At 53.1% G+C, this 16528-nt stretch overlaps 1 protein-coding gene across 1 annotated transcript in view; it reads left to right on the top strand.

The window, feature by feature from the left end:
- The window catches only part of LOC144762755 (uncharacterized), an 842179-nt gene that overhangs the window by 151607 nt on the left and 674044 nt on the right, over positions 1-16528 (top strand). Inside the window, exon 11 of the mRNA XM_078648006.1 lies at positions 15298-15453. Coding sequence (XP_078504132.1) covers positions 15298-15453 — 156 coding nt within the window. The remainder of the gene's footprint in view (positions 1-15297; positions 15454-16528) is intronic.

Here is a 16528-nt window from a genome sequence, read left to right as displayed (position 1 = left end):
ATACATGATGAAGACACAGGCCACGATCTGGCTGTTCATCAAGTGCATGGGCGCTAAAACTAATTTTTGCCCCTTTATTTGTAGTGAGGACTACGCAGTGGTTTGTCTGATGTGAAATTGCTCGGCTGATCCCCTTTGTTGCAGCATGCATAACTTTTCATTCTTTCAGTTCGACTTTACAGTCCGTTTTAATAATGTCCTTAAAACTGCGGCTGTTCAGTACCCAAACGGCCTAAATAGGCTCGTATGGGCTAAGCATCTCGTGCCCCTCGTGAGACACTTGTAAAACTGCTCATAAGATTTGCAACAGGGAGTTTTTTCATGGTTTGGCATTTTTCGTAATGCATTACAGTTGAATTTATATAGCGCTTCATATCCTAACCGCACTGCAAAGCGCTGAAGAGCATCATAGAGAGTGCAGAGTGGAGAGTGCATGGGGAGTGCAGAGTGCATGGAGAGTGCATAGGGAGTGGAGAGTGCATAGGGAGTGGAGAGTGCATAGGGAGTGGAGAGTGCATAGGGAGTGGAGAGTGCATAGGGAGTGGAGAGTGCATAGGGAGTGCAGAGTGCATAGAGAGTGCAGAGTGGAGAGTGCATAGGGAGTGCACAGGGAGTGGAGAGTGCACAGGGAGTGGAGAGTGCACAGGGAGTGGAGAGTGCATAGGGAGTGGAGAGTGCATAGGGAGTGCAGAGTGGAGAGTGCATAGGGAGTGCAGAGTGGAGAGTGCATAGGGAGTGGAGAGTGCATAGGGAGTGGAGAGTGGAGAGTGCATAGGGAGTGGAGAGTGCATAGGGAGTGGAGAGTGCATAGAGAGTGCAGAGTGGAGAGTGCATAGGGAGTGGAGAGTGCATAGGGAGTGGAGAGTGCATAGGGAGTGGAGAGTGCATAGGGAGTGGAGAGTGCATAGGGAGTGGAGAGTGCATAGAGAGTGCAGAGTGGAGAGTGCATAGGGAGTGGAGAGTGCATAGAGAGTGCAGAGTGGAGAGTGCATAGGGAGTGGAGAGTGCATAGGGAGTGGAGAGTGCATAGGGAGTGGAGAGTGCATAGTGCATAGGGACTGCAGAGTGCATAGGGAGTGCAGAGTGGGGAGTGGAGAGTGCATAGGGAGTGCAGAGTGGAGAGTGCATAGGGAGTGGAGAGTGGAGAGTGCATAGGGAGTGGAGAGTGCATAGGGAGTGGAGAGTGCAGAGTGCATAGGGAGTGCATAGGGAGTGCAGAGTGCATAGGGAGTGCAGAGTGCATAGGGAGTGCAGAGTGGAGAGTGCATAGGGAGTGCAGAGTGCATAGGGAGTGCATAGGGAGTGGAGAGTGCATAGGGAGTGCAGAGTGCATAGGGAGTGCAGAGTGGAGAGTGCATAGGGAGTGCAGAGTGCATAGGGAGTGGAGAGTGCATAGGGAGTGCAGAGGGCATAGGGAGTGGAGAGTGGAGAGTGCATAGGGAGTGGAGAGTGCATAGGGAGTGGAGAGTGCATAGGGAGTGGAGAGTGCATAGGGAGTGGAGAGTGCATAGGGAGTGGAGAGTGCATAAGGAGTGGAGAGTGGAGAGTGCATAGGGAGTGGAGAGTGCATAAGGAGTGGAGAGTGGAGAGTGCATAGGGAGTGCAGAGTGCATAGGGAGTGCAGAGTGCATAGGGAATGGAGAGTGCATAGGGAGTGGAGAGTGCATAGAGAGTGGAGAGTGCATAGAGAGTGGAGAGTGCATAGAGTGCATAGGGAGTGGAGAGTCCATAGGGAGTGGAGAGTGCATAGAGAGTGGAGAGTGCATAGAGTGCAGAGTGGAGAGTGCATAGGGAGTGGAGAGTGCATAGGGAGTGGAGAGTGCATAGGGAGTGGAGAGTGCATAGGGAGTGGAGAGTGCATAGGGAGTGGAGAGTGCATAGGGAATGGAGAGTGCATAGGGAGTGGAGAGTGCATAGAGAGTGGAGAGTGCATAGAGAGTGCAGAGTGGAGAGTGCATAGGGAGTGGAGAGTGCATAGGGAGTGGAGAGTGCATAGGGAGTGGAGAGTGCATAGGGAGTGGAGAGTGCATAGGGAGTGGAGAGTGCAGAGTGCATAGGGAGTGGAGAGTGCATAGGGAGTGCAGAGTGGAGAGTGCATAGGGAGTGGAGAGTGCATAGGGAGTGGAGAGTGCATAGGGAGTGGAGAGTGCATAGGGAGTGGAGAGTGCATAGGGCATATGGACTGCAGAGTGCATAGGGAGTGCAGAGTGGGGAGTGGAGAGTGCATAGGGAGTGGAGAGTGCATAGGGAGTGGAGAGTGCATAGGGAGTGGAGAGTGCATAGGGAGTGGAGAGTGCATAGGGAGTGGAGAGTGCATAGGGAGTGGAGAGTGCATAGGGAGTGGAGAGTGGAGAGTGCATAGGGAGTGGAGAGTGGCGAGTGCATAGGGAGTGGAGAGTGCATAGGGAGTGGAGAGTGCATAGGGAGTGCAGAGTGCAGCGTGCATAGGGAGTGGAGAGTGCAGAGTGCATAGGGAGTGGAGAGTGCAGAGTGCATAGGGAGTGGAGAGTGCAGAGTGCATAGGGAGTGGAGAGTGCATAGAGAGTGGAGAGTGCATAGAGAGTGCAGAGTGGAGAGTGCATAGGGAGTGGAGAGTGCATAGGGAGTGGAGAGTGCATAGGGAGTGGAGAGTGCATAGGGAGTGGAGAGTGCATAGGGAGTGGAGAGTGCATAGGGAGTGGAGAGTGCATAGGGAGTGGAGAGTGCATAGTGCATAGGGACTGCAGAGTGCATAGGGAGTGCAGAGTGGGGAGTGGAGAGTGCATAGGGAGTGGAGAGTGCATAGGGAGTGCAGAGTGGAGAGTGCATAGGGAGTGCAGAGTGGAGAGTGCATAGGGAGTGCAGAGTGGAGAGTGCATAGGGAGTGCAGAGTGCATAGGGAATGAAGAGTGCAGAGTGCATAGGGAGTGCCGAGTGCATAGGGAGTGCAGAGTGCATAGGGAGTGCAGAGTGGAGAGTGCATAGGGAGTGCAGAGTGCATAGGGAGTGCAGAGTGGAGAGTGCATAGGGAGTGCAGAGTGCATAGGGAGTGCAGAGTGGAGAGTGCATAGGGAGTGCAGAGTGCATAGGGAGTGGAGAGTGCAGAGTGCATAGGGAGTGGAGAGTGCATAGGGAGTGGAGAGTGCATAGGGAGTGGAGAGTGCATAGGGAGTGGAGAGTGCAGAGTGCATAGGGAGTGGAGAGTGCATAGGGAGTGGAGAGTGCATAGGGAGTGCAGAGTGCATAGGGAGTGCAGAGTGGAGAGTGCATAGGGAGTGCAGAGTGCATAGGGAGTGCAGAGTGGAGAGTGCATAGGGAGTGCAGAGTGGAGCGTGCATAGGGAGTGCAGAGTGGAGAGTGCATAGGGAGTGCAGAGTGGAGCGTGCATATGGAGTGCAGAGTGGAGAGTGCATAGGGAGTGCAGAGTGGAGCGTGCATAGGGAGTGCAGAGTGCATAGGGAGTGGAGAGTGCATAGGGAGTGCAGAGTGGAGAGTGCATAGGGACTGCAGAGTGCATAGGGAGTGCAGAGTGGGGAGTGGAGAGTGCATAGGGAGTGGAGAGTGCATAGGGAGTGGAGAGTGCATAAGGAGTGGAGAGTGGAGAGTGCATAGGGAGTGGAGAGTGCATAAGGAGTGGAGAGTGGAGAGTGCATAGGGAGTGGAGAGTGCATAGGGAGTGGAGAGTGCATAAGGAGTGGAGAGTGCATAGGGAGTGCAGAGTGCATAGGGAGTGCAGAGTGCATAGGGAATAGAGAGTGCATAGGGAGTGGAGAGTGCATAGAGAGTGGAGAGTGCATAGAGTGCAGAGTGGAGAGTGCATAGGGAGTGGAGAGTGCATAGAGAGTGGAGAGTGCATAGAGTGCAGAGTGGAGAGTGCATAGGGAGTGGAGAGTGCATAGGGAGTGGAGAGTGCATAGGGAGTGGAGAGTGCATAGGGAGTGGAGAGTGCATAGGGAGTGGAGAGTGCATAGGGAGTGCAGAGTGGAGAGTGCACAGGGAGTGGAGAGTGCATAGGGAGTGGAGAGTGCATAGGGAGTGGAGAGTGCATAGGGCATAGGGACTGCAGAGTGCATAGGGAGTGCAGAGTGGGGAGTGGAGAGTGCATAGGGAGTGGAGAGTGCATAGGGAGTGGAAAGTGGAGAGTGCATAGGGAGTGGAGAGTGGAGAGTGCATAGGGAGTGGAGAGTGGAGAGTGCATAGGGAGTGGAGAGTGGAGAGTGCATAGGGAGTGGAGAGTGCATAGGGAGTGGAGAGTGCATAGGGAGTGGAGAGTGCATAGGGAGTGGAGAGTGCATAGAGAGTGGAGAGTGCATAGGGAGTGGAGAGTGCATAGGGAGTGGAGAGTGCATAGGGAGTGGAGAGTGCATAGGGAGTGGAGAGTGCATAGGGAGTGGAGAGTGGAGAGTGCATAGGGAGTGGAGAGTGGAGAGTGCATAGGGAGTGGAGAGTGGAGAGTGCATAGGGAGTGGAGAGTGCATAGGGAGTGCAGAGTGCAGAGTGCATAGGGAGTGGAGAGTGCAGAGTGCATAGGGAGTGGAGAGTGCATAGAGAGTGGAGAGTGCATAGAGAGTGCATAGGGAGTGGAGAGTGCATAGGGAGTGGAGAGTTCATAGGGAGTGGAGAGTGCATAGGGAGTGGAGAGTGCATAGGGAGTGGAGAGTGCATAGGGAGTGGAGAGTGCATAGTGCATAGGGACTGCAGAGTGCATAGGGAGTGCAGAGTGGGGAGTGGAGAGTGCATAGGGAGTGGAGAGTGCATAGGGAGTGCAGAGTGGAGAGTGCATAGGGAGTGCAGAGTGCATAGGGAGTGAAGAGTGCAGAGTGCATAGGGAGTGCAGAGTGCATAGGGAGTGCAGAGTGCATAGGGAGTGCAGAGTGCATAGGGAGTGCAGAGTGGAGAGTGCATAGGGAGTGCAGAGTGCATAGGGAGTGCAGAGTGGAGAGTGCATAGGGAGTGCAGAGTGCATAGGGAGTGCAGAGTGGAGAGTGCATAGGGAGTGCAGAGTGCATAGGGAGTGGAGAGTGCAGAGTGCATAGGGAGTGGAGAGTGCATAGAGAGTGGAGAGTGCATAGAGAGTGCAGAGTGGAGAGTGCATAGGGAGTGGAGAGTGCATAGGGAGTGGAGAGTGCATAGGGAGTGGAGAGTGCATAGGGAGTGGAGAGTGGAGAGTGCATAGGGAGTGGAGAGTGCATAGGGAGTGGAGAGTGGAGAGTGCATAGGGAGTGGAGAGTGCATAGGGAGTGCAGAGTGCAGAGTGCATAGGGAGTGGAGAGTGCATAGAGAGTGGAGAGTGCATAGAGAGTGCAGAGTGGAGAGTGCATAGGGAGTGGAGAGTGCATAGGGAGTGGAGAGTGCATAGGGAGTGGAGAGTGCATAGGGAGTGGAGAGTGCATAGGGAGTGGAGAGTGCATAGGGAGTGCAGAGTGCATAGGGAGTGGAGAGTGCAGAGTGCATAGGGAGTGGAGAGTGCAGAGTGCATAGGGAGTGCAGAGTGGATAGGGAGTGCAGAGTGGAGAGTGCATAGGGAGTGCAGAGTGCATAGGGAGTGCAGAGTGGAGAGTGCATAGGGAGTGCAGAGTGGAGAGTGCATAGGGAGTGCAGAGTGGAGCGTGCATAGGGAGTGCAGAGTGGAGCGTGCATAGGGAGTGCAGAGTGGAGAGTGCATAGGGACTGCAGAGTGCATAGGGAGTGCAGAGTGGGGAGTGGAGAGTGCATAGGGAGTGGAGAGTGCATAGGGAGTGGAGAGTGCATAGGGAGTGGAGAGTGCATAGGGAGTGGAGAGTGCATAGGGAGTGCAGAGTGGAGAGTGCATAGGGACTGCAGAGTGCATAGGGAGTGCAGAGTGGGGAGTGGAGAGTGCATAGGGAGTGGAGAGTGCATAGGGAGTGGAGAGTGCATAGGGAGTGCAGAGTGGAGAGTGCATAGGGAGTGCAGAGTGGAGAGTGCATAGGGAGTGCAGAGTGGAGAGTGCATAGGGAGTGCAGAGTGGAGAGTGCATAGGGAGTGCAGAGTGCATAGGGAGTGCAGATGTGAGAGTGCATAGGGAGTGCAGAGTGCATAGGGAGTGCAGAGTGGAGAGTGCATAGGGAGTGCAGAGTGCATAGGGAGTGCAGAGTGGAGAGTGCATAGGGAGTGCAGAGTGCATAGGGAGTGCAGAGTGGAGAGTGCATAGGGAGTGCAGAGTGCATAGGGAGTGCAGAGTGGAGCGTGCATAGGGAGTGCAGAGTGCATAGGGAGTGGAGAGTGCATAGGGAGTGCAGAGTGGAGAGTGCATAGGGACTGCAGAGTGCATAGGGAGTGGGGAGTGGAGAGTGCATAGGGAGTGGAGAGTGCATAGGGAGTGGAGAGTGCATAGGGAGTGCAGAGTGGAGAGTGCATAGGGAGTGGAGAGTGCATAGGGAGTGGAGAGTGCATAGGGAGTGGAGAGTGCATAGGGACTGGAGAGTGCATAGGGAGTGGAGAGTGCATAGTGCATAGGGACTGCAGAGTGCATAGGGAGTGCAGAGAGGGGAGTGGAGAGTGCATAGGGAGTGGAGAGTGCATAGGGAGTGCAGAGTGGAGAGTGCATAGGGAGTGGAGAGTGGAGAGTGCATAGGGAGTGGAGAGTGCATAGGGAGTGGAGAGTGCATAGGGAGTGGAGAGTGCATAGGGAGTGCAGAGTGGAGAGTGCATAGGGAGTGGAGAGTGCATAGAGAGTGGAGAGTGCATAGAGAGTGCAGAGTGGAGAGTGCATAGGGAGTGGAGAGTGCATAGGGAGTGGAGAGTGCATAGGGAGTGGAGAGTGCATAGGGAGTGGAGAGTGCATAGGGAGTGGAGAGTGCATAGGGAGTGGGGAGTGCATAGGGAGTGGGGAGTGCATAGGGAGTGGAGAGTGCATAGGGAGTGGAGAGTGGAGAGTGCATAGGGAGTGGAGAGTGGAGAGTGCATAGGGAGTGGAGAGTGCATAGGGAGTGCAGAGTGCATAGGGAGTGGAGAGTGCATAGAGAGTGGAGAGTGCATAGAGAGTGGAGAGTGGAGAGTGCATAGGGAGTGGAGAGTGGAGAGTGCATAGGGAGTGGAGAGTGCATAGGGAGTGGAGAGTGGAGAGTGCATAGGGAGTGGAGAGTGCATAGGGAGTGGAGAGTGCATAGGGAGTGGAGAGTGCATAGGGAGTGGAGAGTGCATAGGGACTGGAGAGTGCATAGGGAGTGGAGAGTGCATAGTGCATAGGGACTGCAGAGTGCATAGGGAGTGCAGAGAGGGGAGTGGAGAGTGCATAGGGAGTGGAGAGTGCATAGGGAGTGCAGAGTGGAGAGTGCATAGGGAGTGGAGAGTGGAGAGTGCATAGGGAGTGGAGAGTGCATAGGGAGTGGAGAGTGCATAGGGAGTGGAGAGTGCATAGGGAGTGGAGAGTGCATAGGGAGTGCAGAGTGGAGAGTGCATAGGGAGTGGAGAGTGCATAGAGAGTGGAGAGTGCATAGAGAGTGCAGAGTGGAGAGTGCATAGGGAGTGGAGAGTGCATAGGGAGTGGAGAGTGCATAGGGAGTGGAGAGTGCATAGGGAGTGGAGAGTGCATAGGGAGTGGAGAGTGCATAGGGAGTGGAGAGTGCATAGGGAGTGGAGAGTGCATAGGGAGTGGAGAGTGGAGAGTGCATAGGGAGTGGAGAGTGGAGAGTGCATAGGGAGTGGAGAGTGCATAGGGAGTGCAGAGTGCATAGGGAGTGGAGAGTGCATAGAGAGTGGAGAGTGCATAGAGAGTGGAGAGTGGAGAGTGCATAGGGAGTGGAGAGTGGAGAGTGCATAGGGAGTGGAGAGTGGAGAGTGCATAGGGAGTGGAGAGTTGAGAGTGCATAGGGAGTGGAGAGTGCATAGGGAGTGGAGAGTGCATAGGGAGTGGAGAGTGCATAGGGAGTGGAGAGTGCATAGGGAGTGGAGAGTGCATAGTGCATAGGGACTGCAGAGTGCATAGGGAGTGCAGAGTGGGGAGTGGAGAGTGCATAGGGAGTGGAGAGTGCACAGGGAGTGCAGAGTGGAGAGTGCATAGGGAGTGCAGAGTGGAGAGTGCATAGGGAGTGCAGAGTGGAGAGTGCATAGGGAGTGAAGAGTGCAGAGTGCATAGGGAGTGAAGAGTGCATAGGGAGTGCAGAGTGCATAGGGAGTGCAGAGTGCATAGGGAGTGAAGAGTGCAGAGTGCATAGGGAGTGCAGAGTGCATAGGGAGTGCAGAGTGCAGAGTGCATAGGGAGTGCAGAGTGCATGGAGTGCAGAGTGGAGAGTGCATAGGGAGTGCAGAGTGCATAGGGAGTGGAGAGTGCAGAGTGCATAGGGAGTGGAGAGTGGAGAGTGCAGAGTGCATAGGGAGTGGAGAGTGCATAGAGAGTGGAGAGTGCATAGAGAGTGCAGAGTTGAGAGTGCATAGGGAGTGGAGAGTGGAGAGTGCATAGGGAGTGGAGAGTGCATAGGGAGTGGAGAGTGCATAGGGAGTGGAGAGTGCATAGGGAGTGGAGAGTGCATAGGGAGTGGAGAGTGCATAGGGAGTGGAGAGTGCATAGGGAGTGGAGAGTGGAGAGTGCATAGGGAGTGGAGAGTGGAGAGTGCATAGGGAGTGGAGAGTGCATAGGGAGTGGAGAGTGCATAGGGAGTGGAGAGTGCATAGAGAGTGCAGAGTGGAGAGTGCATAGGGAGTAGAGAGTGCATAGGGAGTGGAGAGTGCATAGGGAGTGGAGAGTGCATAGGGAGTGGAGAGTGCATAGGGAGTGGAGAGTGCATAGGGAGTGGAGAGTGCATAGGGAGTGGAGAGTGCATAGAGAGTGCAGAGTGGAGAGTGCATAGGGAGTGGAGAGTGCATAGGGAGTGGAGAGTGCATAGGGAGTGGAGAGTGCATAGGGAGTGGAGAGTGCATAGGGAGTGGAGAGTGCATAGGGATGGAGAGTGCATAGGGAGTGCATAGGGAGTGGAGAGTGCATAGGGAGTGCAGAGTGGAGAGTGCATAGGGAGTGCAGAGTGCATAGGGAGTGGAGAGTGCAGAGTGCATAGGGAGTGGAGAGTGCAGAGTGCATAGGGAGTGGAGAGTGCATAGGGAGTGCAGAGTGGAGAGTGCATAGGGAGTGCAGAGTGCATAGGGAGTGCAGAGTGGAGAGTGCATAGGGAGTGCAGAGTGCATAGGGAGTGCAGAGTGGAGAGTGCATAGGGAGTGCAGAGTGCATAGGGAGTGCAGAGTGGAGAGTGCATAGGGAGTGCAGAGTGGAGCGTGCATAGGGAGTGCAGAGTGCATAGGGAGTGGAGAGTGCATAGGGAGTGCAGAGTGGAGAGTGCATAGGGACTGCAGAGTGCATAGGGAGTGCAGAGTGGGGAGTGGAGAGTGCATAGGGATGGAGAGTGCATAGGGAGTGCATAGGGAGTGGAGAGTGCATAGGGAGTGCAGAGTGGAGAGTGCATAGGGAGTGCAGAGTGCATAGGGAGTGGAGAGTGCAGAGTGCATAGGGAGTGGAGAGTGCAGAGTGCATAGGGAGTGGAGAGTGCATAGGGAGTGCAGAGTGGAGAGTGCATAGGGAGTGCAGAGTGCATAGGGAGTGCAGAGTGGAGAGTGCATAGGGAGTGCAGAGTGCATAGGGAGTGCAGAGTGGAGAGTGCATAGGGAGTGCAGAGTGCATAGGGAGTGCAGAGTGGAGAGTGCATAGGGAGTGCAGAGTGGAGCGTGCATAGGGAGTGCAGAGTGCATAGGGAGTGGAGAGTGCATAGGGAGTGCAGAGTGGAGAGTGCATAGGGACTGCAGAGTGCATAGGGAGTGCAGAGTGGGGAGTGGAGAGTGCATAGGGAGTGGAGAGTGCATAGGGAGTGGAGAGTGCATAGGGAGTGCAGAGTGGAGAGTGCATAGGGAGTGCAGAGTGGAGAGTGCATAGGGACTGCAGAGTGCATAGGGAGTGCAGAGTGGGGAGTGGAGAGTGCATAGGGAGTGGAGAGTGCATAGGGAGTGGAGAGTGCATAGGGAGTGCAGAGTGGAGAGTGCATAGGGAGTGCAGAGTGGAGAGTTCATAGGGAGTGCAGAGTGGAGAGTGCATAGGGAGTGCAGAGTGGAGAGTGCATAGGGAGTGCAGAGTGCATAGGGAGTGCAGAGTGGAGAGTGCATAGGGAGTGCAGAGTGCATAGGGAGTGCAGAGTGGAGAGTGCATAGGGAGTGCAGAGTGCATAGGGAGTGGAGAGTGCATAGGGAGTGCAGAGTGCATAGGGAGTGCAGAGTGGAGAGTGCATAGGGAGTGCAGAGTGGAGAGCACATAGGGACTGCAGAGTGCATAGGGAGTGGGGAGTGGAGAGTGCATAGGGAGTGGAGAGTGCATAGGGAGTGGAGAGTGCATAGGGAGTGGAGAGTGCATAGGGAGTGCAGAGTGGAGAGTGCATAGGGAGTGCAGAGTGGAGAGTGCATAGGGAGTGGAGAGTGCAGAGTGCATAGGGAGTGCAGAGTGCATAGGAAGTGCAGAGTGCATAGGGAGTGCAGAGTGCATAGGGAGTGCAGAGTGGAGAGTGCATAGGGAGTGCAGAGTGCATAGGGAGTGCAGAGTGGAGAGTGCATAGGGAGTGCAGAGTGCATAGGGAGTGGAGAGTGCATAGGGAGTGCAGAGTGCATAGGGAGTGGAGAGTGCATAGGGAGTGCAGAGTGCAGAGTGCATAGGGAGTGCAGAGTTCATAGGGAGTGCAGAGTGCATAGGGAGTGCAGAGTGCATAGGGAGTGCAGAGTGCATAGGGAGTGCAGAGTGGATAGGGAGTGCAGAGTGCATAGGGAGTGCAGAGTGCATAGGGAGTGCAGAGTGCATAGGGAGTGCAGAGTGCATAGGGAGTGCAGAGTGCATAGGGAGTGCAGAGTGCATAGGGAGTGCGGAGTGCAGAGTGCATAGGGAGTGCAGAGTGCATAGGGAGTGCAGAGTGCATAGGGAGTGCAGAGTGGAGAGTGCATAGGGAGTGCAGAGTGGAGAGTGCATAGGGAATGCAGAGTGGAGAGTGCATAGGGAGTGGAGAGTGCATAGGGAGTGGAGAGTGCATAGGGACTGGAGAGTGCATAGGGAGTGGAGAGTGCATAGGGACTGGAGAGTGCATAGGGAGTGCATAGGGAGTGGAGAGTGCATAGGGAGTGCATAGTGGAGAGTGCATAGGGAGTGCAGAGTGGAGAGTGCATAGGGAGTGGAGAGTGGAGAGTGCATAGGGAGTGGAGAGTGCATAGGGAGTGGAGAGTGCATAGGGAGTGGAGAGTGCATAGGGAGTGCAGAGTGGAGAGTGCATAGGGAGTGCAGAGTGGAGAGTGGATAGGGAGTGCAGAGTGCATAGGGAGTGGAGAGTGGAGAGTGCATAGGGAGTGCAGAGTGCATAGGGAGTGCAGAGTTGAGAGTGCATAGGGAGTGCAGAGTGGAGAGTGCATAGGGACTGCAGAGTGCATAGGGAGTGCAGAGTGGGGAGTGGAGAGTGCATAGGGAGTGGAGAGTGCATAGGGAGTGGAGAGTGCATAGGGAGTGGAGAGTGCATAGGGAGTGGAGAGTGCATCGGGAGTGGAGAGTGCATAGGGAGTGGGGAGTGGAGAGTGCATAGGGAGTGCAGAGTGGAGAGTGCATAGGGAGTGGAGAGTGCAGAGTGCATAGGGAGTGCAGAGTGGAGAGTGCATAGGGAGTGCATAGGGAGTGCAGAGTGGAGCGTGCATAGGGAGTGCAGAGTGCATAGGGAGTGGAGAGTGCATAGGGAGTGCAGAGTGGAGAGTGCATAGGGACTGCTGAGTGGAGAGTGCATAGGGACTGCAGAGTGCATAGGGAGTGGAGAGTGCATGGGGAGTGGAGAGTGCATAGGGAGTGGAGAGTGCATAGGGAGTGGAGAGTGCATAGGGAGTGGAGAGTGCATAGGGAGTGGAGAGTGCATAGGGAGTGCAGAGTGGAGAGTGCATAGGGAGTGCAGAGTGGAGAGTGCATAGGGAGTGGAGAGTGCAGAGTGCATAGGGAGTGGAGAGTGCAGAGTGCATAGGGAGTGCAGAGTGCAGAGTGCATAGGGAGTGCAGAGTGGAGCGTGCATAGGGAGTGCAGAGTGCATAGGGAGTGGAGAGTGCATAGGGAGTGCAGAGTGGAGAGTGCATAGGGACTGCAGAGTGCATAGGGAGTGCAGAGTGGGGAGTGGAGAGTGCATAGGGAGTGGAGAGTGCATAGGGAGTGGAGAGTGCATAGGGAGTGGAGAGTGCATAGGGAGTGCAGAGTGGAGAGTGCATAGGGAGTGGAGAGTGCATAGGGAGTGGAGAGTGGAGAGTGCATAGGGAGTGCAGAGTGGAGAGTGCATAGGGAGTGGAGAGTGGAGAGTGCATAGGGAGTGCAGAGTGGAGAGTGCATAGGGAGTGGAGAGTGCAGAGTGCATAGGGAGTGGAGAGTGCATAGGGAGTGTAGAGTGCATAGGGAGTGCAGAGTGCATAGGGAGTGCAGAGTGGAGAGTGCATAGGGAGTGGAGAGTGCATAGGGAGTGCAGAGTGGAGAGTGCACAGGGAGTGGAGAGTGCATAGGGAGTGGGGAGTGCATAGGGAGTGCAGAGTGCAGAGTGGATAGGGAGTGCAGAGTGGATAGGGAGTGCAGAGTGGATAGGGAGTGCAGAGTGGATAGGGAGTGCAGAGTGGATAGGGAGTGCAGAGTGGATAGGGAGTGCAGAGTGGATAGGGAGTGCAGAGTGGATAGGGCATAGTGAGTGGAGAGTGCATAGGGAGTGCAGAGTGGAGAGTGCATAGGGAGTGCAGAGTGGAGAGTGCGTAGGGAGTGCAGAGTGGAGAGTGCATAGGGAGTGCAGAGTGGATAGGGAGTGCAGAGTGCATAGGGAGTGCAGAGTGCATAGGGAGTGCAGAGTGCAGAGTGCATAGGGAGTGCAGAGTGCATAGGGAGTGCAGAGTGCATAGGGAGTGCAGAGTGCATAGGGAGTGCAGAGTGCAGAGTGCATAGGGAGTGCAGAGTGCATAGGGAGTGCAGAGTGCAGTGCATAGGGAGTGCAGAGTGCATAGGGAGTGCAGAGTGCATAGGGAGTGCAGAGTGCATAGGGAGTGCAGAGTGCATAGGGAGTGCAGAGTGCATAGGGAGTGCAGAGTGGAGAGTGCATAGGGAGTGGAGAGTGGAGAGTGCATAGGGAGTGGAGAGTGCATAGGGAGTGGAGAGTGCATAGGGAGTGGAGAGTGCATAGGGAGTGGAGAGTGCATGTGGAGAGTGCATAGGGAGTGGAGAGTGCAGAGTGCATAGGGAGTGGAGAGTGCAGAGTGCATAGGGAGTGGAGAGTGCAGAGTGCATAGGGAGTGGAGAGTGCATAGGGAGTGGAGAGTGCATAGGGAGTGGAGAGTGGAGAGTGCATAGGGAGTGGAGAGTGCATAGGGAGTGGAGAGTGGAGAGTGCATAGGGAGTGCAGAGTGGAGAGTGCATAGGGAGTGCAGAGTGCAGAGTGCATAGGGAGTGCAGAGTGCATAGGGAGTGCAGAGTGCATAGGGAGTGCAGAGTGGATAGGGAGTGCAGAGTGGATAGGGAGTGCAGAGTGGATAGGGAGTGCAGAGTGCATAGGGAGTGCAGAGTGGATAGGGAGTGCAGAGTGGATAGGGAGTGCAGAGTGCATAGGGAGTGCAGAGTGGAGAGTGCATAGGGAGTGCAGAGTGGATAGAGAGTGGAGAGTGCATCCCCTCTACTTCTCTTCTATGGACACTTGTACTTCTTCTACTTCTCCACCAGCACAGTGTGTGTTTCCACTCGCCCGTGGCACTGGAGACTGAAGCACATCCTTCTTAGGGTGACAACCGTCTAGCTGGTCATTATGGACACTCTTTCCAGTTCTGTACTTTTATGTGATCACACTATGCATTATGGGGGGTGTAGTGTTGTTTTGATTCCATTAGAACACAGCTGAAAACAATGATTTGTAGATAAAAACTCTAGTCCCACTAAATCTTGGAAGTGCTTATTCACACACACACATGCATGCACGCACATATGCAAACACACTCTCTCTCCCTCAACAGGTGCATTACCTCCTCACAAGCACGGACAGCAAGCGTCGCCTTAATGTGCCACCCCAGCACGGTTTAACCCCCTCAGCTGTCAATTGGCCGTCTGTCACGTGACACCTGCAGACCAGACTCTGAATTTCTTCAGTGAAATCCAGTAGGGTACAATAGGTCTTACATTTGCAAGAGATTAAGCTGTTGGCAATGTAAATGACAATGCCATTTATTTATCTGTTTTCAAAACCAACACATAAATAAAAATTTTGTCATTTACAATGCCAATAGCTCTAACTTTGGCAAAGGCGAAACCGTTGCATTGTAAATGCTTGTTTATAAAAGCTTACCATTAATGTACCTACCCTAAAACACTAACAACCTCATCCTGTATGAGGAGCTCATACGGGGCATAAAAAACACCTTCTGCCATATTATGCATAATGCCCCATGGATACAATGATCTTTTGCGCCCGCTTTTTGTGCCCCTGGGACACAATGGTATTACAGAAAGGGCCTCAGACACCTGGGCTGCCTCCTTGTGTAGTACTGAGAGGGCGCTGGTGCACACGTAGCACCAGCACTATCTTCAAAGGGCGTTCCCTCATCTGAGTGGGGGTGTTGCCCCATGCCAATTAGGGAATCATTTTGTCTCTGCGCTCTCCCTCTATTTCGGATATGGCTGCAGAAGCAAATTGGCCCTTAGGAGGTGAACTGACAGCTCACCACATAAAGGCCCAAGTCACCTGAGGTCAACCCTCTGAAGGCGTGAAAAACATCCCCTTGAAGGCGGTTGCAGCCACTCACTGCATCCGTCTGCAGCAGGATCTATTTTCCATCTTTGAAGTGCAGAGAGCAGCTGCAGGGGCAGCACATTGATTCTAATAGGGTGCACTGTCCAGTTTGCGCCAGGCGCGCCATCTTAAAGGTGTGTCTTGGCGCAAACAGGGACACTGTGTCCATTACATAATACGGGTCCAGGTGTTGTGTCACTTTTTATTCTACTTTATTGTTTTCAATTGGAAATAATGTGCAAAACGGTAGGTATCTTATGCCCGTTTTTTTAAGGATACGTTCACAAATTTACTGTTGTGCCCACACAGATGTCTTAAAGTGGGATCTGGCGAAAAATGCTATTGAAGATTTAAGAATTGAGCGCAGTTTGCGATGATCCTGTAATGGCCCGAAAATCAAACTCAAAAGCATATGACCGAATTTCAGCTTTTCTGCCACCTCAGACCAGAATCATTTGTTCTCAAAATATTGCCTGTGCAATGTATGTATCTAGTGTTTTACTGAATGACACTGTTTGTTCTTTTCATCTAACTTGGCAATCTTTCTGACGTAATTTGACAGGGTCTTGAAAGATGCGCTCCACTTGGATGTATATGTCGTTGACATGGTTTCTAAAACTGTCGGAGGCGAAGCAAATAAATTCACAGGTGGTACGATATTGAAGATAATTGGAAACGGTCCGAACAACCAGACATTATCAGAAGAAGAACTTAAAAGGTAGTTGAACTCCTAAAATATTTATTAGTTTAGAGTTTTTTTGTTGGATTGAAACTGTCTCCCATTTTATTTTTCACCTTGAGGCTTTTCCAGATTTTCCCCTTTTTCAGCAACTGACTTGTAATATGCATCTTCACAGTGTAACGTGCTTTTTAAATATAATTGTAGGATATGGGAAGGGGATATGATTCCTAATAGGCTATGTATTACCATCTGCAATGCTACTAATTAGCATATTATTCTCTGCGCACCTGTTTATGCTTTTCTTTTAGTGGTATAAGTCATAAACACAGGTATTTAAGCAGAAGCATAGCCCAGCCTCATTGAATAGGCACAAAAAGAAGTCAGCTAAGATCCAGAGGATGATTAGAGTCCAGAAATTGCACTTCTACCGTGGTTATAACACTCGATTTGACTTTGTACTGTAGTAGTAAATGTCTGAATCTGCATTTATTACTACACTGACTCTAAATAACGTCTGATATTGGGCAATATTTATTTTCACTGAAATTATGGTACGCTTTGTTGGTAACCCTTTAATATAGGTTTAAAAAATTGTAGGAATTCACTTTAAAAGACACAGTTAAAGTACATTCATGGTTACGAAATAAAGACACTGAAATGTTCAAGTTCGTGTTAACTCCACAATCCATAACTCATACAGCAGCCCTGCAAATCATACACTGCACGCTTAGGGGTCGATTCCGATTCGGGAAAAAACGCTCCGAATAGCCGCTCGGAGCGTTTTTCCCGTACGAATCGTACCCTGCAACGTCCCACGTACGTACGTCGAAGTACGATTCGTACCAGGAGCCGGACTCCGTACGAATCGTACAGAGACCGTACGAGTCTCCGTCGGAACCCACTGTACGCGAGATCTATATGGCTCGCGGCTGGTTTATACGACCCAGCAAGTACGATACGTGTCGGGTACGCACCGTACGACCCTTTTCTTACGGGAGCTGCAAACAGCCGTAAAAGCAGAGTTCGTGCCGAAACAGGTACGGAACGCCCCCCCCGGGTATGGTGCATACCCCCCATGATCGCAGGGGTACGCCCTGTACACCCAGCGTAC

Source organism: Lissotriton helveticus, chromosome 6 (genome assembly GCF_964261635.1).
Source record: "Lissotriton helveticus chromosome 6, aLisHel1.1, whole genome shotgun sequence".
In the NCBI taxonomy this organism is placed as follows: domain Eukaryota; kingdom Metazoa; phylum Chordata; class Amphibia; order Caudata; family Salamandridae; genus Lissotriton; species Lissotriton helveticus.
This window is presented reverse-complemented; position numbering and strand designations above follow the sequence as displayed.